Source organism: Penaeus monodon, chromosome 7, assembly GCF_015228065.2.
Source record: "Penaeus monodon isolate SGIC_2016 chromosome 7, NSTDA_Pmon_1, whole genome shotgun sequence".
Taxonomy (NCBI): domain Eukaryota; kingdom Metazoa; phylum Arthropoda; class Malacostraca; order Decapoda; family Penaeidae; genus Penaeus; species Penaeus monodon.
In genome coordinates, this window is record NC_051392.1 from 34,509,185 (window position 1) to 34,536,684 (window position 27,500).

Below are 27,500 nucleotides of genomic sequence, written 5' to 3' on the forward strand. Positions count from 1 at the left end.
TAATAACAGAGTTCCTGTATTTAATTCCAACAATAATGTAACAAGAAGCAAACATCATATAATTTTAAATGACATAGAATATAAATTACTTAATTTGAACAACGTAATGATGATATGCTTTTAAGAATAGGAATATTTCGCCAGGGAGAATGATCACCTAAATTTATCTCTTTTTTTCCTTCCAAAATACCATATAACATTATAAAAATATATATAAAGAACAAGTCATATTACAAGACACATGCAAAGATTTTTTTTTTTTTCAAGACAGATGATACAAAAAAGGGTGAGATACAAGAATCTACATAACAGAATACTAAGGCTTAATACATGGCATTCTCACCTAACACACGTCGCGATTCCCAGCATGCACTCAAGGTTGCTATTAGACGAAACAACGAAACAGTTAAACCATGTACACTTGTAGTTTGAAATGAACTCGTATTTTTCTTGCCATAGATCAACACACACAATATGGGTGTTTTTTTTTTTTTTTTTTTTTTTTTTGGGGGGGGGATTTCTTCATTTTTATCCGTATTTTTATTTCTTGTTGTGGTTATTGGACAAGCTTTAATGCAGGTGATTTTGGGGGTTAGATCTATAAAAATAATAATAATAATTGGTAACAAGGTTGCAGAATTTACTTTTTCTATTTATGTTGATTTTTTGTTTTTGTTTCATATTGTTTTTTTAGTATTAGTATAGTACGCGTATATGATCACATATGTAATACTACTTTCTGCTAAGTTTGGATTAATGTTATGGAACAATAATTTTAGGGTGATTATAGGTAACCATTATGGAACATATCATATATTTTTATTTGTGTATGCTGTATCATTATTTTGTTTTTGTTTTTTTATTTCATTTCGCGTTATTTTTGTGCTGTTAGTCTATTACATGACTATGATCATAACCGTAACCATATTCTCGTAATTTGCGAATTGGATTATTTATCGAACAGTCTTTAATGCAGGTGATTTTTGGCTGACAATTTTATTTTAATTATTTTTAGGCGGTCCTTTGGCACTCACAATCCATGGTCTGAGCTCATATTTCCCTAATAACTCTCAACAATAACAATAAATACCACTGTCTTGGGATATACCACCTCATTACAGAGAAGAAAAATAAATAGATAAAAAACAGTTGTTAACAAGGGTGATTCACAAACATGATTATCAATAGTACATATACAAGACAGCCATTCTGAAAATCATTCTATAACGTAAAACACCTCAGCTGATTGCTCTAAGAAAGAATTAAGTAATTCTTCTGAGACACTTTCTTGGCACTTTTTCTTCTCATCACAGACGTTAAGTGGTACACAGCCACTGTAAACTAGGATATATATTTACAATTTTCCTCTGCTATGAATCTCTAAAAAATATTTATTTTTTTTACAACCAACAACACTTTTCTTGTTCTGTTTCACTTCTCTTGAGTACTGAAACTGCACAAACCAACTGTTCGTCTTTTGTTTATTAAGATTAATTGAGCTTCAAGTAAACATGGCATTGGACACGAACAATAGAGTTCTGTTCGTTTCCTTTGGTAGAATATTTTTTACTTGTTTTTAAGTTCTAAGAAGTCCTTGACCACTTGGTCCCGTCCCACCACTGTGCACAAAAGCCAGTCCAGTTTAAGAGTCCTGAATTGTTTCAAAAGTGAATATATTAAAAAATAAAATAAAAATGTGTCGTTGGCAATGGAATTCCTTGAAGATCTAGGCGTGAGATACGACAGATAACCGAGACCTGAGACCGTATCTTCCTTCACCCTCCTGCTCCTCCTCTTCTCTCCTCTCTCTTTCGTCTTTCTCTTATCGTTCTTCTCCTACTCCATCTTTCTGCTCCCTTTTCCACCTTCTTCCTCCTCCTCATTCATTCACCACCTTCTCTTCCTCCTCCTTCTCCTCCTCTTTTTCCTTCTCCTTCTCTGCCTCCTCCTCTTCCTCCTCCTTCTCTTCCTCTTCTCTTTCTTCTCTTTTCCTCGCACTCTTTGGTCCACTTAATATAATCCTCACTTCTCCCTAACAAGAGTCCATGTTAAACTGTTCATTGTTTTTTTTTTTTCATTTTCCTTCCTTTTATCTTATTTTTCCACCTACACCAAGCTGCATCAGAGAAGACCCAACTTCGTATAGTTTTCTCTTAAAAAAAAATAAAGAAGAAAGGAAAAGAAAAAGAAATTTTAAAAAATCCTACATCGCCCTTCTCCTTCTCCTCCTTCTCCCCCTCCTTCTCCTCCTTCTCTTTTTTTCGACGCAGAAAACGTCTTTTTTTTTCTCCTCGAATCCTTAGACACGAAGTAGGGTTTCTCCTAAGCAGGTGGGACCTTGAGGCGTGACGCTAACATGAGCTGGAGATAAGCACTCTGGACGGGCCGGTTGCGGGAGAGCTGAATCAAAGCCTCTTCGAAACTGAACCACTGGCGAGCTCGACCTGGAAATAGTACAAGAGTGAGTTTGGTTTGCTGGGAATAGCTGGGGCGTTTTTTTTTTTTGTTGTTGTTGTTGTTGTTTTTTCGATTGTGGTTCATGATGAAGCTTGATCTTCTCTTTCTGTCTGTTGATATGTATATCAATTTATTATAGTCCCTCTCTTTCACTTTCTCTTTTTCTTTCTCAATCTTCTCTCTCTCTCTCTCTCTTTCTCCTCACTCACTTCTTACCCCCTACCCTTTCCCCTTTTAACCCTCCCTTCCTCCCACCCTATCCCTTTCCCCTCCCATTCCCTCCCTATCCTTCCCATCCCTTCCCTATCCCTCCTTCTCCCTCCTCTCTATCCTAACCTCCCCTAAAACTGCATAGCTGGCACCCTCGGCCGATCAGGAGTCTCTCTGGCACTCACCCAAATGAGCCTCAGGATACTGGGCATGGATTTGCTTCACCGCCACCACGAAAACGGCTGTCCGGTGCTTCTTGTGTCCGCTGTGGTGCTTCGTCTGTGAAGGAAAGGGGGAGGTTGTTATTATCATCATTTATTATCGTTATCATAATTGTTTAGTTGTTTTGTCATTATCATTATTGTTATTATCATTATCATTATTATTATTATTGTGTTCTTTTTTTGTTGTTGTTGTATTATCATTATCGTTATTACTATTATCATTATTTTTTATTATCATTATTATTTGTTGTTACGGGTGGAAGTTGAAGCAAGCTGGCTTTATAATGCTTGGCTATCTTAACAGAAGTGAATGAATACGTAGACAAAACTTCTATTACCCAGACAAGTCCCTCCTTCCTCTCCTCTCCCTCCCTACCTTCCCCTCCTCTTCCCTCCTCTCTCCTCCCTCCCTCCCTTCCTCCCCTCCTCCTCCCTCCTCTCCCCCCTCCCTCCCTCCCTCCAAGACCCCCTCCTTCCCTTCCATCTCCCCCCACCTCCCCGCCTACATTCAACCCCCTCTTCTACAAGACCCACGCTTGCCCTTACCCCTCCTTCCCTTCCCCCCTCCCTCCCCCTCTCCTCCCCCTCCCTCCCCCTCTCCTCCCCCTCTCCTCCCCCTCCCCTCCCATCCCTCCTCTCTCCCCCCTCCCCCCTCCCCTCCTCTCTCCCTCTCCCTCCCCCTCTCCCCTCCTATCCCTCCCATACCCTAGTTAGACCGTGCCACACCCTTGCATTGCTTGTGTGGTCGTTCGCTAAGCAAGTTCCAGAGCTCAATCAAAGAGAGATACATGAATAAACAAAGAGATGAATAAATCAGTAAATGAATAAGCAAGTAGATGAGTAAAGAGACAAATGGATAAAGCAGACAAATGAATAAACGAAAATATGAATGAATAAATTGATTAATTAATAAACAAATAAATAAATAAACAAATAATTAAATAAATCAAATAAATCAATAAATAAACAAATAAAGAAAGAAAATAAATGAATAAAGATCATCTCTCTCTCTCTCTCTCTCTCTCTCTCTCTCTCTCTCTCTCTCTCTCTCTCTCTCTCTCTCTCTCTCTCTCTCTCTCTCTCTCCAAAGGTATGTATGACCTTGGATATATATCATTATTCTTTTTTTTTCAATCATAGGTGATATATATAGGCTTATCGTAAACACCTAAATCATTTTATGTGTTATTTGGAAGACAGGTTGGTGTTGGTGAAAAAAAAACTTATACCTGGATGAAAGTTATGGTGCCTTATCTGATTACCTTTTGGAAAGCTGGATGATATGAGAGAGTAGTTTCTCTCTAACTCTGTCTCTCTGTCTCTGTTTCCATCTCTATCTCGCTCTATCTCTATCTTGTTCTCTCTCTCTTTTTATCTCTCTCTCTCTCTCTCTCTCTCTCTCTCTCTCTCTCTCTCTCTCTCTCTCTCTCTCTCGGCCCCCCCTCCTCCCTTCCTCCTCCTCCTCCCTTCCTCTCCCTTCTTCCTTCCCCTCTCCCTCTTCTTCCTTCCCCTCTCCCTCTCTTCCTCCCCCTCCCTCCCCCCTCTCCCTCTCTTCCTCCCTCCTCCCTCCCCCCACACCCCTACAACACACACCCCTTTCAATATATGGACATGGAAGGGAAAAAAATAAAAAATAAAACATAAATAAATAAATAAATAAATAAATAAATAACAATAATAAAATCAGACGACCTTGGGCATCGTTACTGAAGAGCAAGGCAAGAAGTAACCTTGTATTTTGACCGCGATGGTGGGCAGAGTTAGGCCGTGGCGCTGATCGCTCCCTTAAGACGCTCTGGGATATTTCGTTTTTATTTTTTATTTTTAAGGGGGGGAGGAGAGGATGATGATTTCTGATGGTCTGTTTATATACATATATATATATATATATATATATATATATATATATATATATATATATATATATAATATATTACATATATCGTACACACACACACATAATACATATATATATATACATATATATACATATATATATATACATATATATACATATATCCGTACACACACAAACCGATTTACCCTTTCATATTTTGTCATTTAAAAAATTAATCTATTATATGTGGATGAATTCTAGTTGTTACAGCCACTATCATTACCTATCAGTATCATCCTCGTCATCATCACTTATCAATATCATCATCACCTATTAATATCATCAACGTCATCATCGTCACCTATCATCATCATCATCACCTATCAATATTATTATCATCACCTATCAATATCATCATCATCATCACCTATCAGTATCATCATCATCATCACCTATCAATATCATCATCATCATCATTAGTACGGCAATCGTCCCCATTATTATCGTCGTTATATATCGTTGTAATCACATAAATCAACAACAGCAAAAATGACAACAAAATTACAACAACAACAAAAAGGCGACAACAAACAAATCTATAAAAATGACACATAAAAAAAATCCTACCTAAGCTATCGTTTTCATTACCGTCATCGTTACCTTTACCATCGTTTTAATCTATAAAACAACACCAGTAACACCACCAATAAACACAACAACAAGGAGACAACATTGACAACACAACACTACCAAAGAGTAAATAAAAATCCATAAAACCGATGAAAAACATCACTCAAACTAAAACATCACGAAACAGCGCGACATAAAACACGCGACTGTGAGCACCACCGCGTTTTCGTGTAGAGTGACTGTGCGGTTCGACGTGTAACCTTTGCGTTTGTGATTATGCTTTGTGACTGTGTGTGTGTGTGTGTGTGTGTGTGTGTGTGTGTGTGTGTGTGTGTGTGTGTGTGTGTGTGTGTGTGTGTGTGTGTGTGTGTGTGTGTGTGTGTGCGTGTGTGTGTGTGTGCGTGTGTGCGTGTGCGTCTGCGTGTGCGTGTATGTGCGTCTGCGTGTGTTTGTGTATGTGTGTATGTGTGTCCTTTGCTTAATCTCATACCTCCTTTTATCAGTATTGGAAACGTACCTCAAAAACACCCAAATATCTGGTGACACGCCCCTGCACACCCGCCTCCTCCCACGCCTCTCTGACCGCCGCCTCTGCTGCCTCCTCCCCTTCTTCGATGCCTCCTCCAGGAACCAGCCAGGAGCAGAGGTCCTTTTTGCTCGACACTAGCAACACCTGCGGAGAGAAAGAGAAGAAGTTAGTGTTGATATTGATGGGGTTATTATCATTGTTTCATTAGTATCATCAATTATTTGTGTTATTGTTATTATATTATCATTATTATTATTATTATTATTATCATAATTATTATTATCATTATTATTATCATTATTATTATCATTATGTTATTATTATTATTATCATTATCATTATTATTATCACCATCATCATCATCATCATCGTCATCATCATCACTATTATTATCATTATTATCATTATTACTATTTTTGTCATTATCATCATTATCATTATTATTATTATCATAATTACAATTACTATCATTAGCGTCATGTAAATCTTATTATTAGTAACACCAAAATATAAGATATACCAATACCATAACCTTAATAAAAGGAAAAGAAAAAAATAATAATAAAAAGAAAAATAACCAAAAACGAGAGAGAAATTTTAAAATGAAAGAAAACGAAAGAGAAACAAAGGAAAATGAAAGAAAGATGAAATAAACCAAAGAAAAATGAAAGAAATGAATGAAAATGAAAGAAAAATGAAATTAGCCAAAGAAAACTGAAAGAAATTTGAAAGAAATGAATGAAAAGTAACCCAAAGCACTTAGATGAACCCACGCTATGCAACACTTCCATTGACCTTGCAATCTGCGTAACAAAATACATGTTCGTTCGCAAAGGAATTCTTTCGGTGGGGAGAAAAGGTACACTTTTTTGTGTGTGTTTTTTTCGCTTTTGTTTTTGTTTTTATTTGTTTGGGGGGGGGAGGGGAGAGTGTGTTTGTGTGAATTCATATATGTATATATATTGAAAATGCACGTGTACGTATAAATCTAAAAACGTACACGAAGAGACACGTGCAAACAAACGAATGTATAGATTCACATACACACACACACACACAAATACACACACATACACACACACACAACACAACACACACACACACACACACACACACACACACACACACACACACACACACACACACACACACAAATACACACACACACACACACAAACACACACACACACAATCATTCCCAGCATTTTTTTTTTTATAGCTTTTCTATCGCAAGTTAAGGATTAGTGGAGAACAAAAAGAATAAAAATATAAATATAAATATAAATATGAATATAAATATAAATAAAAAAAAAAATAAATTCTTCAAACCACATGAATAAGCTACCCTCCCCCTCCCCCTCCCCCCTTCTTCCCCTCCCCCCTCCCCCTCTTTCCTCATCTCTCCCTCCTTTCGTTTCTGCTTTTTTCTTTCTCCTTGTTTCTCCTCTCATTCCTCTTCCTCCTCTTTCTTTTCACTCTCTGCCTTCTCATTACTTCTCCTCCTCCTCCTCCTGCTCCTCCTCCTTCCTCCTCCTCCTCCTAGTCCTCCTCCTCCTCCTCCTCCTCCTCCTCCTCCTCCTAGAAAATAAACAAATAAAATATAAAAAAATATATAAAGTAAAGATAACAAATAAATTAATCAAATAAATACAAATAAAACAAACAAAAAAATAATAATAAAAACACCACCACCTCTAACAACAACAACAACAAAAATGAAATAACAAAGACAAACCGAGAAACAGCGACGCTCGTCACGTAACAAAGACACCGCCACCAAGAACCCGGGTCTGTTTTTGCGACGGTGATCCTGTCTATCTATCTACTAATCTATTTATTTGTCTATTTGCCTGTCTCTCTGTGTATATGGCTGTCTGTCTGTCTGTCTGTTTATCTGTCTATTTATTTATTCTATCTATCTATCTATCTATCTATCTATCTGTCTGTCTGTCTGTCTGTCTGTCTGTCTGTCTGTCTATCTATCTATCTATCTATCTATCTATCTATCTATCTATCTATCTGTCTATCTGTCTCTCTCTCTCTCTCTCTCTCTCTCTCTCTCTCTCTCCTCTCCCTTTCTCGTCTTCTGTCTCTCTCTTCTCTCTTCTCTCTCTCTCTCTCTCTCTTCTTTTCGTTTTCTTTCGTACAGTGATTTTCCCCCGAAGGTATTTTTGGTATTTGGAGAAAGAAAAAAAAATGGTTGGTTTCTTTTTTGGCGGGAGAAGGGTTGTTGTTAAATTTCTTTTTTTTTGTTTTTCTATTTCAGTCGCATTTCTATTTTTTTCTTTTGTGTGTGTGTATGTGTGTGTGTGTGTGTGTGTGTGTGTGTGTGTGTGTGTGTGTGTGTGTGTGTGTGTGTGTGTGTGTGTGTGTGTGTGTGTGTGTGTGTGTGTGTGTGTGTGTGTGTGTGCGTTTACGTAAGTGTGTGTGTTTGCCAAGATTTTACGTAGCAAAGTTACCTATTTTTTTTCCTCTTGTTTTCATTCTCCGATAAATTCCTGATCCATTCGCCAGCCTCAGTTCTCGTCTTATCTCTACCAACGAATGATAATCAGAAGGTAAATAGATGAACAAGAGATCAAATAATAAAAATCCTCATCTAAAGCATAGCATAGGATTCACAGTCGTATTTAAATGAAAGGTCATTCTCCCGTTTTCTTTCCTTCTAAATCTTTGGATATTTTTTTCTTAAGTCCCCCCTACCTTCTATTCCGCCTTCCTTTGTTAAACCCGTGAAGGTCGTGTTTTACCGCATTTTAACGACCTTTCCCTCCTTCTCTACCACCCTTTACCACCCCTACCTCCTCCTCCCCCATTATCACTTGCCCATTATCCTCCCTTCTCATTTTATCACCTCCTCTTTGTCCTCACCATCTCATCACCTCTATCCTTATCTCCACCTCCTCCTCTTCCTCCTCCTCTTTCTTCTTCTTCTTTTTCTTCTTCTTCTTCTTCTTCTTCTTCTTCTTCTTCTTCTTCTTCTTCTTCTTCTTCTTCTTCTTCTTCTTCTTCTTCTTCTTCTTCCTCCTCCTCCTCCTCCTCCTCCTCCTCCTCCTCCTCCTCCTCCTTCTCCTCCTCCTCCTCCTCCTCCTCCTTCTCGTATTCTCCCTCTCCCTCTCTACATCTCCCTCTCCCTATCCCTCTCCCTCTCCCTCTCCCTCTCCCTCCCTGACACAGCTGTTCTACTGACACTAAGGAAGCGACAATCTTACTGTCCTACTAAACGAATTTGCTATGTTGGGGGGGGGGGGGGGGGGGGATGATAATATTGTCCGAGAGAAAACAAACACATACACAAAAGCAGTTGGGATTAAGTGTTGCTTGGTGCATAAGATATGTTTTGTATGTATGTGTGTGTGTGTGTGTGTGTGTGTGTGTGTGTGTGTGTGTGTGTGTGTGTGTGTGTGTGTGTGTGTGTGTGTGTGTGTGTGTGTGTGTTTCGTGTATTGTATGTTGAAAGAGAATGGTGTTTCTGTAATCTTAAGTTCAAGTGAATACCTCGATGTAGTCGTACACAGAGATATACATACGTACATACACGCCCACTAACACACACACACACACACACACACACACACACACACACACACACACACACACACACACACACACACACACACAAAATCAATCAGACTATCACAAATTCTCCATCTTTTTCTACCTCATAATCTTTCATCAACGAGATTACAATTTTATTTTATTTTTTTGTTTTTTTTTCCCCTTTTTTCTAATCTTCAGGTTAGATTTCTCAGTTCGATCTGTTTACAACGCAGGCAGTCAGCATGGCCACTATTTAGATCGACCTGAGGCTGACCTACATTTGCCCCTTCCCCCCCCCCTCCTCCTCCCTTCCCCCACCCCTCCCCCCCTCCTCTCTTCTCCTCCCTTCCTTCCCACTTCCCTCCCCCTCTTTCTTCTCCGTCTCCCAGGCCCCTTCTCCATCCCTCCTCCTCCCCAACTTCCTTCTCCGTCTCCCCTGCCTCTTCTCTTCCTCTTTTCCTTTTCTTGTTTCCTTTGGTTCTCCCTTTCTCCCTCTTCCCTCTTTTCTCTTCTCTTCTGCTTCCTTCCCCCTCTTTCTTCTCTGTCTTTTATTTATCCTCTGCCGCTTTCTTCTTCTTTTTTTCTGTTTCCCTTTTCTCTCTCCTTTCTTTTTTCTCATTTATCTCTGTTTTCCTCTTCTTTATCTGCCAATTCTGATTCCTCTACATCCCTTCTTTATCTTTCTCCTCCTCCTCGTTCTCCATCTTCTTCCTTTGTCTCTCTCGTTATCCCCTCTTCTTTCTCTTCCTCTCCTTTCCTTCCCCTTCCTCCTCTCTACGTTCTTTATCTCCCTTATCTCTCTTCCCCATCTTCTCTTCTCCCTCAATTTGCTTCCTCTTTTACCTCCCCCCCCCCTTATCGTTACCTATCCTCTCTCTCCCTTTATCAGTCCCCTTCATTCACGAAATGAAAGAAAAAAGAAAGAAATTGAGAAAGAAGTTTATTTAAGATTTGTTAATTTCATTATCATTTTCATTATCCGTATTATCATTATCATCATCATCACCATCACCATTATTGTCATTATAATTATTATAACTATTGTTATCACTATTATGATTATCATCATTACTGTTATCATCATTACTGCTATCGTAATTATCATTATCGTTATTATTATTATCGTTATCGACTCAATATTCAATGTTACTGTTGTCATTTTTATATCATATCTTGACCTAATATTTCTTTCCTTATCGGAGGGAAAAACTTTATGAAGCAAGAACGAGATAAAATATTTTGAAAATAAGAAAAAATGGAAAAAAAAACACGAACAAGGAAGCGAAATGTTAAGAAAAAAAAAGTATATTTACGAATATATAATCAGTATAAGAAGTTAGATTTCACCACCAGTATACGCAATGATTAAAAAGTTGATTGACCAGTACAGCGCCATTGAAATAACCTCGTATTTCTACTGAATTCTATTTTATTCGTGCCTGTAATTACCTGGTTCTTTGGTTGCTTTTATGGGGAGTTATGTTAAACAATGAAGTTAAGAAAATTGTTTTTTTTTCGTACATACGGGGACTCTGGTTCATAATGGAAAATTAATCCTTTGTTTCAAAATTATTACTGCCTCGCGGAAGGGACGCATACTTACGAAGAAAAACAAAAAACATAAGTAATCGTTTATGCCGTGTGTGTGTGTGTGTGTGTGTGTGTGTGTGTGTGTGTGTGTGTGTGTGTGTGTGTGTGTGTGTGTGTGTGTGTGTGTGTGTGTGTGTGTGTGTGTGTGTGTGTGTGTGTGTGTGTGTGTGTGTGTGTGTGTGTGTGTGTGTGTGTGTGTGTGTGTGTGTGTGTGTGTGCTTGTGTCTGTGAGTGTCTGTGTATGTGTACTTGTAAGCAACTACAAAAAAAAAAAAAAAAAAACCGAGTTAGCACACACACACACACACACACACACACACACACACACACACACACACACACACACACACACACACACACACACACACACACACACACACACCTGTACGCATGTAAGTACGTACACAGCAAAGGGACAGCGCTACCCTGGCCGCTGCGCTGCGTCCGAAGAAGGAGAAATGTTGCGCTAACTTATACTGACGAAACATAGCAAAAACTCGCTCGCTAAGAGACTCAAAGGTTAATACTGCAGCCCAGAATCCTCCTCCTCTCCTCCTCTCCTCCTCTATCCTCTACCCTCTTCTCCCTCCCCCTGTTTGGTCTCCCTCCCCCCTCTCCCCTCTTTGGTCTCCTTCTCCCTCTCAGCTTCTTTCCCCTCCTCCTCCTCCTTCCCACATACTTATCCACACCCTGATCTTCCCCCTCCCCCCCACTATCCTCATCCCCTCAGAACTCTCCCCCCCCCTTTACCCCCACCCTCATTTTCATTTACCTCATCCCCTTAAGATCAGTCTCTCCCCCCCCTTTCTCTCAACCTCCCCCTCGCATATACCCCAATCCTCAGCCTACCCCTCACCCCTAACCCTGAACACATACATTCCAACCCCCTACACACCCCCACCCCCACCCCCCAATCCACCCACCCCCCTCCACCCCTTACCCCTACCTCACACACATCCCCCCCCACTCTCCTCAACACCCCCCCACCCCCCAACGCAAACAACCTTGACGCACGCTTATAAGGAACAACACAGACCCTATTAAGCATGGGTAGACTTAAACGTATCTTCCATTGGCCTCTTATTGAGAAATTAAATTTTATGGGTTTGCGTCCATTTTTTTTTTTTTTTTTTTTTTTTTTGAGAAAGCGATAGTTCAAGTTTTTTTTTTGGGGGGGAGGAGGGGTTGATTTGAATTCTTGTTTTTGTTTTGTTTTTTGTTTGTTTGTTTGTGTGAAGAAGTGATTGATGAGAAAGAGATATTTCAAGTTTTTTTTTTTTTTGGTATTGAATTGAATTCTATTATTTATTTATTCCATTTTTTATTATTATTATTATACTCTCTTACCTTGTTCTCAATTAAATTACTTTTACATTTCTAAATATGTAATTTCTTTTACAACAAAGGTTAGGATATGTTTTGAAATTTAATAATTTTAAACAACTTTTTTTTTCTTCATTAACATTCTTATATAAAGCTTTCATTATATTTCTAGTTGCTAATCGTAGAGGATCATCCTTGTAAGAAATTTTGTATCTCATGTGAATTATCTTCATCAGCTGATTCTTATTTTTATTTATCATTCTTCGTTATCTGTCCATCTCCTTTTCCTTTCACTTTCTCCTCTGTGTCTACGTCATTTTCAGCCTATTCTATATTTTCCTTATTCTTGATTTTCTCTCTTTATTTAACTTCTTTTTGTCTCAATGGTTTTACTCTCTCTTTCTCTCTCTGTCTTCTCTTTCTTTTTCTATTCACTCTTTCTTTTTCTAATCTTCTATTATCCCTCTCCCTCTCTCTTTCTCTCCCATCCTCCCTCCCACTCTTGCTTTCACCCTCGCCCTCTCTCTCTCTCTTTCTCTCCCTTCCTCTCTTCCCCTTTTGCTTTCACTCTCACTAGTTTATCCATCATCATTATCATCATCATCCCTCATTCTCTCTTTCTCTTTCTTCTTTCCCTCTCCTCCTCCACTCATTCTCATCTCGCAAGTTTATCCATCATCATTACCACCTCTTCTTTTATTATCCTCTCCTATCATTCCTCCATCTCTCTCTTTCTCTCCCTCGCTTGCCTTCACTCTCAGTCACTCTTACTGCCTTGCCGGTCTTCTAACACCCTCAAGCCGTATTCTTGTATGTTACTTTCACCCTTAACTCTCCGTACCCTAACTTGGCTCCAAAACCCTTAGAGCAGCTAGCCTAGTCTGGCTCAAAACTGTGTCTCGTATTAAAACCATAATTATTTCGAGTTAAGACCGTTTAAAATATGTAATTTTTAGTAATTGTGTATCTCGTTTTGAGAAAAAAAAACTACATGTGTCTCTGAACTATGTCGTTTTTTAATATAAAAGCTGCAAGTCGCTTTAAAACAATTATATTAGTCTTCAAGAACGCTACATATAGTCATAAAGTGTAAAAAAAAATATATAGAACAACATATATAGCATAAAATCTAAAATGTATATACTTACCACTTTATTACTTCAATACAACTTATCAATTATGCAATGTTATACAAGAATTATCGAACATATAGTCATAAGGGCTAAAATATATGTACTTAGCACTATATTACTTCAAAGAATTGTACATGTTTGCCAGTGTATTATCTTTAATCCAAATAATATATATTGCGTGTCTGTACTTAAATGATTTCAAAATATTTCTTCATCTATTTTTTTTTTTTTTTTTTTTGTCAATTTTCTTTTGTTTTGTTTCTCATTCACATGTTCTTTGTCTTCCTCGTTTCGTCATCGGCTTTTTTCTCGTATTTTTTTATGATTTATGGAATCATTCATCTTTCTTTTAATATCATCTTATTCTTCCTTTTCTTCTTTTTTCTTTTTCTTTTTCTTCTCCTTCTCCTTCTCCCTCTCCTTCTCCTTCTCCCTCTCCCTCTCCCTCTCCCTCTCCCTCTCCTTTTCCTTCTCTTTCCCCTTCTTCTCCTTCTCCTACTCCTTCTTCTCCTTCTCCTTCTCATTCTCATTCTTCTTCTTCTCCTTCTTCCTCTTTTTCACCCTCTTTCTCATCCTCTCTTCTTGTAAGATAAGTGAAGAAACTATCACAAAAAACAAAGATCTATTTTACCTTTGGCAACACCTGTGCTTTCGACAGACACCACTCCTTCCTCATTCACCCCCCCCCCCCATCCTCCTCCTCCCTCATTCAACCCCGTCCTCCTCCCTCATTCACCCCCCATCTTCCTCCCTCATTCACCCCCATCCTCCTTCCTCAAACACCCCCACTCCTCCCTCATTCACCCCTATCCTCCTCCCTCATTCACCCCCATTCCTCCCTCATTCACCCCATCAATTCAATTATATTTGTTTATATAAACAAATATAAAACCAAACTGAATAAAACTGAATAAAACTGAATAAAACTATCCCATTCTATAAATAGCATCAAGCGTGTTTACTTACACACGTAAACCCACAGAGAACAGAAACCGAATCTAAAAATAGAGTTGGAAGCTTCAATAGAGATTTCTCATCTTCGCCTGAACTTAATCTCACTCTTGCCTGACTCGGTCACGCACGTGCACACACACACACACACACACACACACTCACGTACACACATATAAGCTCACGTACACACACATGTATATTACTCTTCCATATTTATTTATCCACTTCTGTTAAACATTTGTTGTTCTTGTTAGAGGTTCACTATATGGTTGTCTCTCTCTTTCTCTCTCTCTTTCTCTTTCTCTCTCTCTTTCTCTTTTTCTTTCTCTTTTTTCTTTCTCTTTCTCTTTCTCTCTCTCTTCTTTCTTTCTTTCTCTTTCTCTCTCTCTCTCTCTCTCTCTCTCCTCTCTCTCTTTCTCTCTCGCTCTCTCGCTCTCTCGCTCTCTCGCTCTCTCGCTCTCCCTCTCCCTCTCCCTTTTTAACCTTATCTTTTTCATATATTTCATATCAAAGTGTATCTACTTTATCTTAATACTCAACGTCACTCATCCCACGCTGTATCTTTTATACATATTTTTTTCAGTATCTTTTAATTCCCCAAATAAAAGTTACATCGATAAGCATCTAACCACACTCGTTAATTATCAATTCTTAGCATTAACCCTAATGTCTACGTGATGATGTCAAAAAGATAAAAAAAAGATAGGTTATAAAAACGTCAGTAAACGTCAGTCATTAAAGTCAGTAATATATATCTATATCTATTGCTTATTTTTTGTGGTTTATCTAGTCTATTGCTTTGGACAAAAGTCAATAATATCTATATCTATATTATATATTATATATTATATATATATATATATATATATATATATATATATATATATATATATGTGTGTGTGTGTGTGTGTGTGTGTGTGTGTGTGTGTGTGTGTGTGTGTGTGTGTGTGTGTGTGTGTGTGTGTTGTTTGTGTGTGTGTTTGTTGTGTTGTTGTTCATATATATATATATATATATATATATATGTATATATATATATATATATATTGCTTTTTTATCTGTATCTATTGCCTTGGACAAAAGTCAGTAATATCTATCGATCAGCTTTAATTTCTGCTTTTATCACGTGATTATCACCGTACATAATCTTAAATAAACAGATGCCATTTTACTAAAATCAGAATCACTTTTAATCTCATCAATCCATTTCTTTTCCTTTCTTTTCAGTTCTGACTACTTATCATTGTCTATCGCTCACTGTTTTTTTTTAATTCTACCGACACTGATTCGATAAATTTTATCGCAAACACCAGACAAAAAAAAGGTGAAAAAAATAATAAAATAAAATTGATTCTTTGGAATTCCCTCCTGCATCTGTGTCTTATCTGGTTTCCTTATCTTTTATCTAAGGCACGGTCTGGACATCTACGAAATGTGGCACTCCCGACCTGGCACTATCGAGGTATTGGGAGGGAGGGGGGATGGGAGGGAAGGAGGGAGTGGGAAGGAGGAGGGGAGAGGAGGGGGGAAGAGAGTGGGGAGGAGGAGGGAGAAGGGGGAGGATGAGGAAGGAGGAGTGGGGAAGGAGGATGGGAGGAGGAGGAGGAGGGAGGGAGGGAGGAGAGGAAGGGAGGAAGAGGAAGGGAGGGAAGGGAGGGAGAGAGAGGAGAGGAGGGGAGGGAAGGGATGAGAGAGGAGGAAGGGAGGGAGGGAGGGAGAGAAGTAGGAAGTGAGGGAGGGGGAAGAGAGGGAGGGAGGTAGGCGAGGAGAGGGTGGGAGGTAGAAGGAGGAAGGGAGGAGTAGGGGGGAGGTACGAGGGAGGGAGGGAGGGGGGGAGGGAGAAACACATGTTCGGTATCACAGCAGATGGTAAGTCTAAAGTTACTTGCGTCGGTCAGCGAACCTTGGCAGACATTCCCCCAACTGCAATGTGTCTCGAGAATTTTTTTTTTTTTTTTTTTTTACTTTTTTCCTCTTTCTGTCTTTCATTTCCTTAAGTGGGAAGAACCAGAGAAACACAGGGAGGGAGATGGAGGGGAGAGGGAGAGAGGGAGGGAGATGGAGGGGAGAGAGAGGGAGGGAGGGAGGGAGAGAGGGAGGGAGGGAGGGAGGGAGGGAGGAAGCAGGTTAAACCAGTGATAACCAACTTTTTTAACCAACTTTTTTTTTTTTTCCTTTTCTTTGAACACCGAAACTGGTTCTAGCTGTAAAGAACTTGAAATGAAATGAAAAAGAAGAAAAAAGATTAAGGAGAACCTGTTTCAACCTGCTACGACAGAGACCAAACTAACCCATATTTCTTTTTTTTTTTTTATTGTTATTGATATTGTTGTTGTCTTGTGTTGATGTTGTTGTTGTTGTTTTTTTGTTGCTGCGTGTTACTGTTATTGTTATGAGTTTGTTCTAGTTAAAGTATGAAAGTTAATGACACCATTAAATGTATACTGACATCATCATTAACAGCAGCATGACATCACAACATCACCATTACCCCCAAAAGTCAACATCAGCTCAACATCAGACTCGAAATTCAACTCGAAATTCAGCTCATCATCAAACTCAACCCCGAGACCACGCCCACCAAACCCCGAAACCACGCCCACCTCACCCCTAAACCCCGCCCACCAACCCCGAAACCACGCCCACAAACCCCGAAACCACGCCCACCAACCCCGAAACCACGCCCACCTCACCCCGAAACCCCGCCCACCTCACCCCGAAACCCCGCCCACCTCACCCCGAAACCCCGCCCACTCACCCCGAGACCCCGCCCACCTCACCCCGGATAAGACCCGCCCGCCAATGGGTTAAGGACATCAGCGTTTTCGTAGACATCGCTCGCGTGCAGGCGGATCGATGACGTCATACGAACGAGGCCTCAAGATACGGAAGAACGGGATTCGTTTTTTTTTTTTTTTTTTTTTTTTTTTTTGAAGGGGAGTGGTTTCGTTTATTTTTACGTTGGTTTGTTTATTTTTCGTTTTCTTCGTTTGTCGTTTTCTTTCGTTATTTTTCATTCCTTTTTTTTCGTTTTCCGTACAGTTTCTTTTTTGGGATGTGTGTGATTCTTCTTTTATCATTATTATTATCATTATCATTATTATCTTCATTATTATTATTACTATCCTTAATATTGTTACCATTATTATTATTACTATTATTATAACAATTCTTGTTATCATTATTAGTATTATTATCGTCATTATCATTATTAATATTATCATTATTATCATTATTCTATTTCTTCTTTATCTTCTTCTACATCTTCTTCTGCTTCTTATTCTTCTGCTTCTTATTCTCCTTATTTAGTGTTATTCTCATTCTTATTCTTATTCTTATTCTTTTTCTTCCTTCCTTTCTTGCAGAGGGTTTTTATTTTTCTCTTTTTTCTTTTCTTTTGTTTTGATTCCTTCTTCACTGAGTTCGTTGACTGTGTTTTTCTTCTTCTCCTTCTCCTCCTCCTCTCTTTTTCTTCTTTCTTTTTCTTCTTCCCTTTCTCTTTTCTCTTTCTCTTCTTCGCTTTCTCCTTTTTCTCTTTCTCTTTTCCCCCTTTATATGCCTTATTTCATAATACGGAGCATTCAGGAAAAGTTCAAATTTCAAAAAAAGAAATAAATGAAGTGAAGATAAAATATACACAATAATAATAATAATAATAATAATAATAATAATAATAATAATAATAATAATAATAATAATAATAATAATAATAATAATAATAATAATAATAATAATAATAATAATAATAATAATAGTACTGATGATGATGATGATGATGATCGTGATGATGATAATAATAATAATAATATTTAGTAATAATTAATAAAAATAATAAGAAGAAGATATGGAAACAAAACAGATGACGAAGGCTGAAGAGATAAAAAAAAATGAAGAAGAAGGGAGAGAAAAGAATAATAATAATAAGAAGAAGAAGAAGAAGAAAAATAAAACACCGACATAGCACAAACAAACAAACAAACGTAAATAAAAGAGAGATGAAAACGCGATAATTTTGACCCAAATCTTGTATCTTGGATCTCACGCAGCATCCCGAGTCACAGCGAGATGTGTCTTTACCGCAGATGAGACTTCTTAAGCATCTTTTTATCACAGTCTTTGGGAGAAGTAAGCGATGCTGACTCACTTTCCGTTTTATTTTTCAGATCTCTGAGATGGATGGGGGATGGATGGGTGGATGGATTGATAGATAGATGGAGGGAGGGAGAGAGGTAGGGAAGGGGAGGGAGGGAGGGAGGGAGGGAGGGAGGGAGGGAGGGAGGGAGGGAGGAAGGGAGGGAGGGAGTCTTCCTTATCAGAATTATTGTTACAAAAATATCATCACAGTTGCATCACAATCAATTACTATTATCACTGTCACCACTTTCATTATCGAATTCAATATAACCATCATTATGTAATCAATATCATTTCAAACTAACTAAAATACAAATAAACTTCCCATTTAATGGAATATAATCCCACCATGCATTTCTAAAGCAGATTAAACAGAAAAATTAATTCCCAAAAAAAAGAGAAAACAGATTTTCAACAAAATACCAGTTTTATCCCAATATTTTCAAGGCGAACAAGTTATAACAAAACCATTCTGGTATTAACAAGGTACCTTTAATTAATTATGTAAGCAGTTATTAGTATGTATATATTTTTTTTCATTATTTATCTTTTTTTTGGGGGGAGGGGGGAGGGGAGAGTGGTTATGCTGTATTTTTTGTTATTTTCTTTTGAGATTTTTTTTTCTTTCTTTCTTTTTTTTAGTTAGTCACTATACTGCTTCCAAACACTGAAGAAGTGGACTGGTTGACCTCTCTCTCTCTCTCTCTCTCTCTCTCTCTCTCTCTCTCTCTCTCTCTCTCTCTCTCTCTCTCTCTCTCTCTCTCTCTCTCTCTCTCTCTTTAATGATAAGTTAATCTTAACTAGTTCACGATGATGTTACACATATGCCAACTGATATTAAATACTTTAATATTATAATTTCATCTAACTTTTTCTCAAGAGATAAAGGTTGTCTTTAGCCAACTGAATATTCTAATAAGGTTCGTATTTATAAGGATTTTTAAATTAACATTCCTTATCTAAAATCAAGGTAGGCAGATAGGTCCCGCCTTATCTCGTTTTATTAACGTGTAGCTTAATATAGAAAATCTGTGTGTGTGTGTGCAATGTCACAGTAACAAAAGCAAACACACGCGCACACGCACACGCGCACACACACACACACACACACACACACACACCACACACACACACACACACACACCACACACACACACACACACACACACACACACACACACACACACACACACACACACACACACACACACACACACACACACACACACACACACTTATTTACCACAAATCATTTATTCACACATAATCAGAAACACGCTAACCCATACATTGTTTACAGACAAATATCATTCCCCCTACTGTTACATTGCGTCATTTCTGTTGCTAAAAATAGACACACGAAGAAAGGGTTGAAAAGATGCCAAAGAATACGAAAATAATGTAGCTAAACGACTCTAGAATACCAACACATTCCAAGGTCATATTTTGAAGCTTATATTTATATTTTTAGAAGGGTTAAGTGAGAAAGTGAGAAAATTTAATCGTTTCAGGCTTGTTAAGGAAGGATACTTAAAAATAAAGGTAGGCGTGTGTGTGTGTGTGTGTGTGTTGTGTGTGTGCGTGTGTGTGTGTGTGTGTGTGTGTGTGTGTGTGTGTGTGTGTGTGTGTGTGTGTGTGTGTGTGTGTGTGTGTGTGTGTGTGTGTGTGTGTGTGTGTGTGTGTGTGTGTGTGTGTGTGTGTGTGTGTTTCTATGAGTGTGTATGCCTACACATAAACAAACACACGCACACACACACACACACATACACACACACACACACACACACACACACACACACATAACATTTGCATGCAAGAATACGCATCATGCCACACGTAACTCCACTCCTATAAAAAATACTCAAGCATTAGCATACATCCCAAAGCCCTTGAGACAGACTTAGGAGGCTACAGTAACAATGCTGTCACTGATAACCCTTTATAAAGAACAAACAGTTTATGAGATCTGCAACCTTACTTTTGGATATGGGTCAGTGTCATGCAACGTACTCTGCAGATGTTGAGCTTTTTCTCTCTCTCTGTCTCTGTCTCTCTCTTTCTCTCTCTCTCTCTCTCTCTCTCTCTCTCTCTCTCTCTCTCTCTCTCTCTCTCTCTCTCTCTCTCTCTCTCTCTCTCTCTCTCTCTCTCTCTCTCTCGATTCTATTTCTGAAATTCTGTTTTTTTCCTCTCTTTTCTCCACCTGTTACTATTTCCTCTCGTTCGTCTCACCCTCCTCTTCTTCCTCTCGCTTTGTCTATCTGTCTTCTTCTATTTCCTCTTACCATCTCTTCTTCCTCCTCCCCTCTTCCTTTTCTTTCCTTCTCCTCACCCTCTCTCTTTCTCATTCCGTCTATCTCCCTTACTCTTCTCGCCCTTCCCATTCTCTCTCTTCCCTTCTCCCCTCTTCCCTCCTCTCCTTTTCACTTCTCTCTCTCTCTCCCCTCCCCCTTTCTCCCCTCCTCCCCTCTCCTCCTTTCCCCTTCTCTCCTCTTCCCCTTCTCCTTCCCCCCTCTCCCTCTTCCTCCCAAACACGCACATAAATAATTCCTCTCACCGCTATGTCTATGTTTATGTGCATGCAAGCCTACATGCATTGTCTCCCCATGCTTGTTAGATCAACAACCTTCCCTTCAGCCTCCCACACCCCTCCTTTTCCTCTTTCTCCTCACTTTTCTTCCTTTTCTCTTTTTCTTCTTTCTATCTTTATCTTCCTTCTTCTTGTACCCTTTCCTTTTCGTATCCCTCCCCTTTCCCCCTACCCCGTCCTTCTCCCTCTCTCTCTTCTCTCACTTCTCCCCTACCCCTCGTCCTCTCTCTGTCCTCCCACCCTTCTTCTCTCTTCCTCCTCCCTCCACCACTCCCCTCTTCCTCTATCCTTTCCCTCCTCCTCCCTCCTCTCTCCTCTCCTTCCTCTTTCCTCCTCCCTCCTCCTCCTCCTCCTCCCTCCTCCTCCTCCTCCTCCCTCCTCCTCCTCCTCCTCCTCCCTCCTCCCTCCTCCACCCCTCCCTCTTCAGGAGGCTGCTGACATCATAAGCAGGTGAAAAAGACTTGTGCGCTTCCGGCTGACAAGGCCAGAGTGTCAGGCCGTCAGTCAGAGAGTGTCAGCAGCCTCGAATCTACAGCTGACTGACCCTGTATGACAAGGACAAGCCACGTGTCTTGATCTCTATATTCATTAACGTATGTGCTGTATGTGTGTGTGTTTGTGTGTGTTGCGTACGTGTGTTGGGGATGCCCTTAGGTGTGTGTGTGTGTGTGGGTGTGTGTGTGTGTGTGTGTGTGTGTGTGTGTGTGTGTGTGTGTGTGTGTGTGTGTGTGTGTGTGTGTGTGTGTGTGTGTGTGTGTGTGATAGAAAGACAAAGACAGACAAACAGACAAATAGGTCGAAATAAACCACATAAATCCAGAAAAGACCAATAATTGCACACACACACACACACACACACACACACACACACACACACACACACACACACACACACACACACACACACACACACACACACACACACACACACACACACACACACACACACACACACTCACACACACACTGCAAACAAAACGTTGCAAAACCGTTAACATTTTGAGGTTAACTTCATATAACCAAATAAGATGGTAAAGAAAGTCTTTCTTGCAAGACAACATATTGCTTTCAGAAGCAGAAAATAACAAAACTAACATAGACAACAAACAAACCATATATAAAGACATTATTAACATTATATAAAATAGCATTATATAGCACAACGAAGAGGCTTAAGAGGTAAGTAAATAAATGAATTAATAAAAAAAAAATATAATAATAAATAAATAAATAATGAATAAAATAAATAAATAAATAAATAAACAATAAATAGATAAATAAATAAATATATATATATAAATATATATATATATATATATATATATATATATATATATATATATATATATATATATATATATATATATATATATATATTACAGACACAGGATCTTGAGATTATGGCCTTTCATCGTGGTAAGTTTTCGTTGAATCTTATTATTAATACGAAGAAGGAATGTATTTCTGTGCGACTGGAATGTTGAAAAAGATACAAAATAAAATTTACATATCTACAACCAAATGTAAGTGTGGCAAGAGCGCCTGTGTCTGTCTGTCTGTCTGTCTTCTGGCTGGCTGTTTATCTGTCTGTCTTCTGTCTGTCTGTCTGTCTGTCTGTCTGCCTGTTTCTCTCTCTCTCTCTCTCTCTCTCTCTCTCTCTCTCTCTCCCTCTCTCTCTCTCTCTCTCTCTCTCTCTATCTATCTATCTATCTCTCTATCTATCTATCTATCACTCTATCTATCTTTCTCTCTCTATCAATCGATCTATTTATCTATCTATCTATCTACCTATGCGTTACATCGGTTCTCCCTCAACACACGGTCACCCCCTAACCCCCTCACCCCCTCACTCACTCCCTCACTACCCCCCCACCTTCTCCCTCCCCCTCCCCCACCTCCCTTCACCCCCCCCTCACTGCCCCCTCCCCCCTCACGCACGTGCACGAATACAGAGGAGGCCCACGGCAGCCAAACGCGACCTTGACACACAAAAATGACTCGGTGTAGAGGCGAGACAGGGAGAGAAGGAAGAGACAGAGATGAAGGAATGTGAATAGGAGAGAGAGAGGAGGAACAGGAGAAGAGAGAAAGAGAGAGAGAGAGAGAGAGAGAGAGAGAGAGAGAGAGAGAGAGAGAGAGACAGACAGACAGACAGACAGACAGAGAGAGACAGACAGACAGACAGAGAGAGAATAGAAAAAAAAAGAAAAAACAAAAAAAAAAACAGCCGTAGTAGTCCCATAAAGACACTCATTCTATGGGAAGGAAAAAAAGAAAAAAAAAGTCTCCGAAACGGAAATCTTGACACAATTCCGTGACGGCAATAAATTTGGAAAACAATCTAGGTCATTAATGGTTTAGAGGGGGGTGGGGGGGGGGGAGAGGGGACAGATATAGGGGTTGGAGGTGGAGAAGGGGAGGGGGGGGGGAGAGAGAGAGGGAGAGGGAGGGAGAGAGAGAGAGAGAGAGAAATAGAAAGAGAGAGAAATAGAAAGAGAGAGAAATAGAAAGAGAGAGAGAGAGAGGAGATACAGAGGGAGAATGTGAAAGGGAGGAGGCTAAGACGGTAGGAGAGAGATGGAAAACTGGGAAGGAAATAGAGGGATAAGGAAGACAGGAAAAGAAGGGAAAGAGGAGGGTACGGGGAGAGAATGAGGCCGGTAATTATAGTAAAATCTTGTTAACCTCCATTCTCCACTCCCTCTCCCCCCCTCCTCCCACTTCCTCCTAATTCTCCCATGGTTTCCACATCTCTCTCTCTCTCTCTCTCTTCCTCGTTCTCTCTCTCACTCTCTTTCTTTCTTACTCCTCTCACCATTATCATCCTCCACCCCCTCTTCCGCTTTCTCTCTCCATTTCCTCTTCCTCCCCCTCTTCCTCCTATTCTTCCTCCTCTTCTGCTTCTTCTTCTTCTTCTTTTTCTTCTTCTTTCTCTTCTTCTTCTTCTTCTTCTTCTTCTTCTTCTTCTTCTTCTTCTTCTTCTTCTTCTTCTTCTTCTTCTTCTTCTTCTCCTCCTCCTCCTCCTCCTCCTCCTCCTCCTCCTCCTCCTCCTCCTCCTCCTCCTCCTCTTCCTCCTCCTCCTACTACTACTTTTTTATTATTACTCTTTTACGCATTTCTCTTTGATGTCCCCGATTCGCCTAAATGATCTTAACTTGATATCATTATTCATTTAAATTTTAATCATCTCTGTAGCCTCGAAAACGACGTTACTTTTATTCTTTTTCTTCTTCTTCCTCGCTCTCTCTCTCTCTCTCTCTCTCTCTCTCTCTCTCTCTCTCTCTCTCTCTCTCTCTCTCTCTCTCTCTCTCTCTCTCTCTCTCTCTCTCTCTCTCTCTCTCCCCTCCCTCTCGCATTCTCTCTCTCTCTCTCTCTCTCTCTCTCTCTCTCCTCGCTCGCTCGCTCTCGCACTCTCTCTCTTTGCGTATATTTGGAAATTCTGCGAGGTGGGTACGTTTTTTTGTTTGTGTGCGTGTGTGCTTGTGTGTGCGTGTGTGTGTGCACATACGTACACGTTTTCTTAGACTTCTGTAAATTGCAGCCTTGTCTTGTCATTGCATTTTTTAAAGTGTTTTTATCTTTTTTTTTTTTTCATATTTTTTTCAGCTTTCAGATTCCCTTTCAGCTCCTCCCTCCTTTTATTTCATTTCTCCTTCGCCTCACCCCTCCTCTCTACTCCCCCCTCCTCCACCTCCAACTCCTCGTCCTCCTCCTCCTCTTTCTCCTCTTCCTCACCCGTCCTCCTCCTCCTCCTCCTCCTCCTCCTCATCATCATCATCATCATCATCATCATCATCACCATCACCATCATCATCATCATCATCATCATCATCATCATCATCATCATCACCATCATCATCATCATCATCTTCCTCCTCCTCCCCCTCCTCCTCCTCGCTTTCCCCATCGCCCCCACCCATCTTCTTTCACGTAATACCCATCTATTTCCCAACCCACCTCCACCCCCACCCCCCATTTCATCTCCAACCAAAACATTTCCGCCAAACACACACACACACACACACACACACACACACACACAACACAACACAAAACACAACACACACACAACACACAACACACAACACACACACACACACACACACACACACACACACACACACACACACACACACAAACACACACACACACACACACACACACACACACACACACACACACACACACACACACACACAAATAAAATAAAAAGAAAGAAAAAGAAGAAAAAGAAAGAAAAAGAAGAAAAAGATGAAAAAGAAAAAAAAATATATTTCCTTTGAACTTTCTTAAGATGCGCGTAACTTACTCACCTTCGCTCACCTGTAAATCAAGGAGATGACTTGGCACCTTGAATTAACCCTTTTTTGGTGATTTATCTTTTCTTTTTTTCTTTTTTTCTTTTTTCTTTATCCTTGTTTCTCTTCTTTTTTCTTTTTCTTTTTTCTTTTTTTCTTTTTTCTTTTTTTTCTTTGTTTCTTTTTTTTTCTTTTCTTTTTTTTTTTTTTCTTTTCCTTTTCTTTTTTCTTTTTTTTTGTCTTTTTCTTTCTTTTTTTTACCTTCCGCGACCTCGTTGTTCAAGGGCGTGGGGTGGGGCGGGAAGAAGGGAGGGAGGGAGGGAGGGAGGAAAGGGAGAGAAGGAGAAAGTGAGAGGAGGAGAAAGGGAAGGAGGGAGAAAGGGAAGGAGGTGGAGGGAGAAAGGGAGGTGGGGGAGTGAGGGAGAAAGGGAGAGGAGGAGAAAAAGTTGGGGAGAAAGGATGGTGGGGCAGGGAGAGAGGGAGAAAGGGAGACGGAGATAGAAAGGAAGAAGGGCGAGGGGAAGTAGGAGGTAGGGAGATAGGGAAAGGAAGGGGGGGGGGGAGGGCGAAGTTAGAAGGGGATGAGAAGGCACGAAGTTTGGGGGAGGGAGGGGTAGGGTTCAGGGGGGGATAGGAGGCAATCTTTAGGGGGGGTGGGGGGTATAGGGGGGGTTTTGGAGGGGGAGGGGGGAGAAGGAGGAGGGGGGGGAGGAGAAAGGGGGAGGGGAGGGGGAAAAAGGAGGGGGGGGGGGAGGGAAAAGGGGGGAGGGAGGAGGAGGGGGGGGGAGGAGGAGGAGGGGGGAGGGGGGGGGGGGGGGGGGGGGGGGGGGGGGGAGAGGGGGGGGGGAAGGGGGGAACCCAAAAAAAAAAAAAACCCTTGCCGATCTCTTCTTCAGTAAATACACAATCTTGACCTTTCTTATAAATATTTGACCGGGAAAGCAATTTACGTCCCTTTTGTTTTTTTTTTTTTCCCTTTTTCTTCTTTGTCATTTCTCTTCTTTTTTTTCTTTTCTTCTTCTTCTTCTTCTTCTTCTTCCTCATCTTTTCTTTTCTTTTCTTCTTCTTCTTCTCTAACTTCATCATCATCTTTATTACCCTTCTTTTTCTCCTTCTTCTTCTGCTTCCTCTCTCCTCTTCCTCCCCATTAATTTTCTTCTCGCCGCTGACGTGACCAGATGGCGCTGCTAAATAATCACTCCCTTTCTTACTCCCTTAACCCTTTACCCATCTCCCTTAACATTTTTCCCTACCACTACCCCCAGGCCCCACCCCGATTTCCCTTTTTTCATCTATTTCCTCTTTCTACCTTTCCTTACCTTAGACTTCCCCCTTACCCTTTACCTATTCTCTCGTCCCCATTAACCAAACCCCACCCCTTTTTTTCAGGTTTATTCAGGGTTAAATACTTTTATTTTTTATTTTACCTTTTCTTACCCTTTCCTTTCCCAAATCCCCTTTTTTTTTTTTTTTTTTTTTCCCGGGGCCTTTCTCTTTTATTTTTACCCTTTCCTTAATCCCTTCCCCCCCCCCCGGGGATGCCCCAATCTTCCTCCCTTTTTCCCCCCCCCTTTTTTTCCCCTACTCGACTATTTACCCATTTTCGTCACCTTTTTTGCTCTCTCTCTCTCTCTCTCCTCTCCTCTCTCTTCTCTCTCTCTCTCTCCCCGCTTTTATCTCTCTTCTCTGCTCCCTCTACCCTCTCGTTCTCGCTCTCTCGCTCTCTCGCTCTCTCTCTCTCTCTCTCTCTCTCTCTCTCTCTCTCTCTCTCTCTCTCTCTCTCTCTCTCTCTCTCTCTCTCTCTCTTTCTTACTGTCTTTCTTTCTCTTTCTCTTTTTCTTTCTCTCTTTATCTCTCCCTCTCCTCCTCTCTATCCCCCTCCCCCTCCTTCCCTTCCTTTTCCCTTCTCTCCTTCTCCCCTTCCCCCTCCTTCCCTCTCTCTCCCCCTCTCTATCTCCCTCCCCCTGTTCCTCTCCTTCACCAATTCCCCTTCCTTCCCTCTCTCTCTCTCTCCCTCTCTATCTCCCCCCTTGTTCCTCTCCTTCTCCCCTTCC

The 27,500-nt window shown here is 40.2% G+C and overlaps 1 protein-coding gene across 1 annotated transcript in view; it reads right to left on the minus strand.

Annotated features, from left to right (window-relative positions):
* Positions 1 to 478: 478 nt before the first annotated feature.
* Positions 479 to 27,500, minus strand: part of LOC119575221 — a 49,093-nt gene continuing 22,071 nt past the window's right edge. Inside the window, exons 2-4 of the mRNA XM_037922721.1 lie at positions 5,876 to 6,031; positions 2,853 to 2,946; positions 479 to 2,444 (exon numbers count right to left, since the gene is read on the minus strand). Coding sequence (XP_037778649.1) covers positions 2,323 to 2,444; positions 2,853 to 2,946; positions 5,876 to 6,031 — 372 coding nt within the window. The 3' untranslated portion in view covers positions 479 to 2,322. The remainder of the gene's footprint in view (positions 2,445 to 2,852; positions 2,947 to 5,875; positions 6,032 to 27,500) is intronic.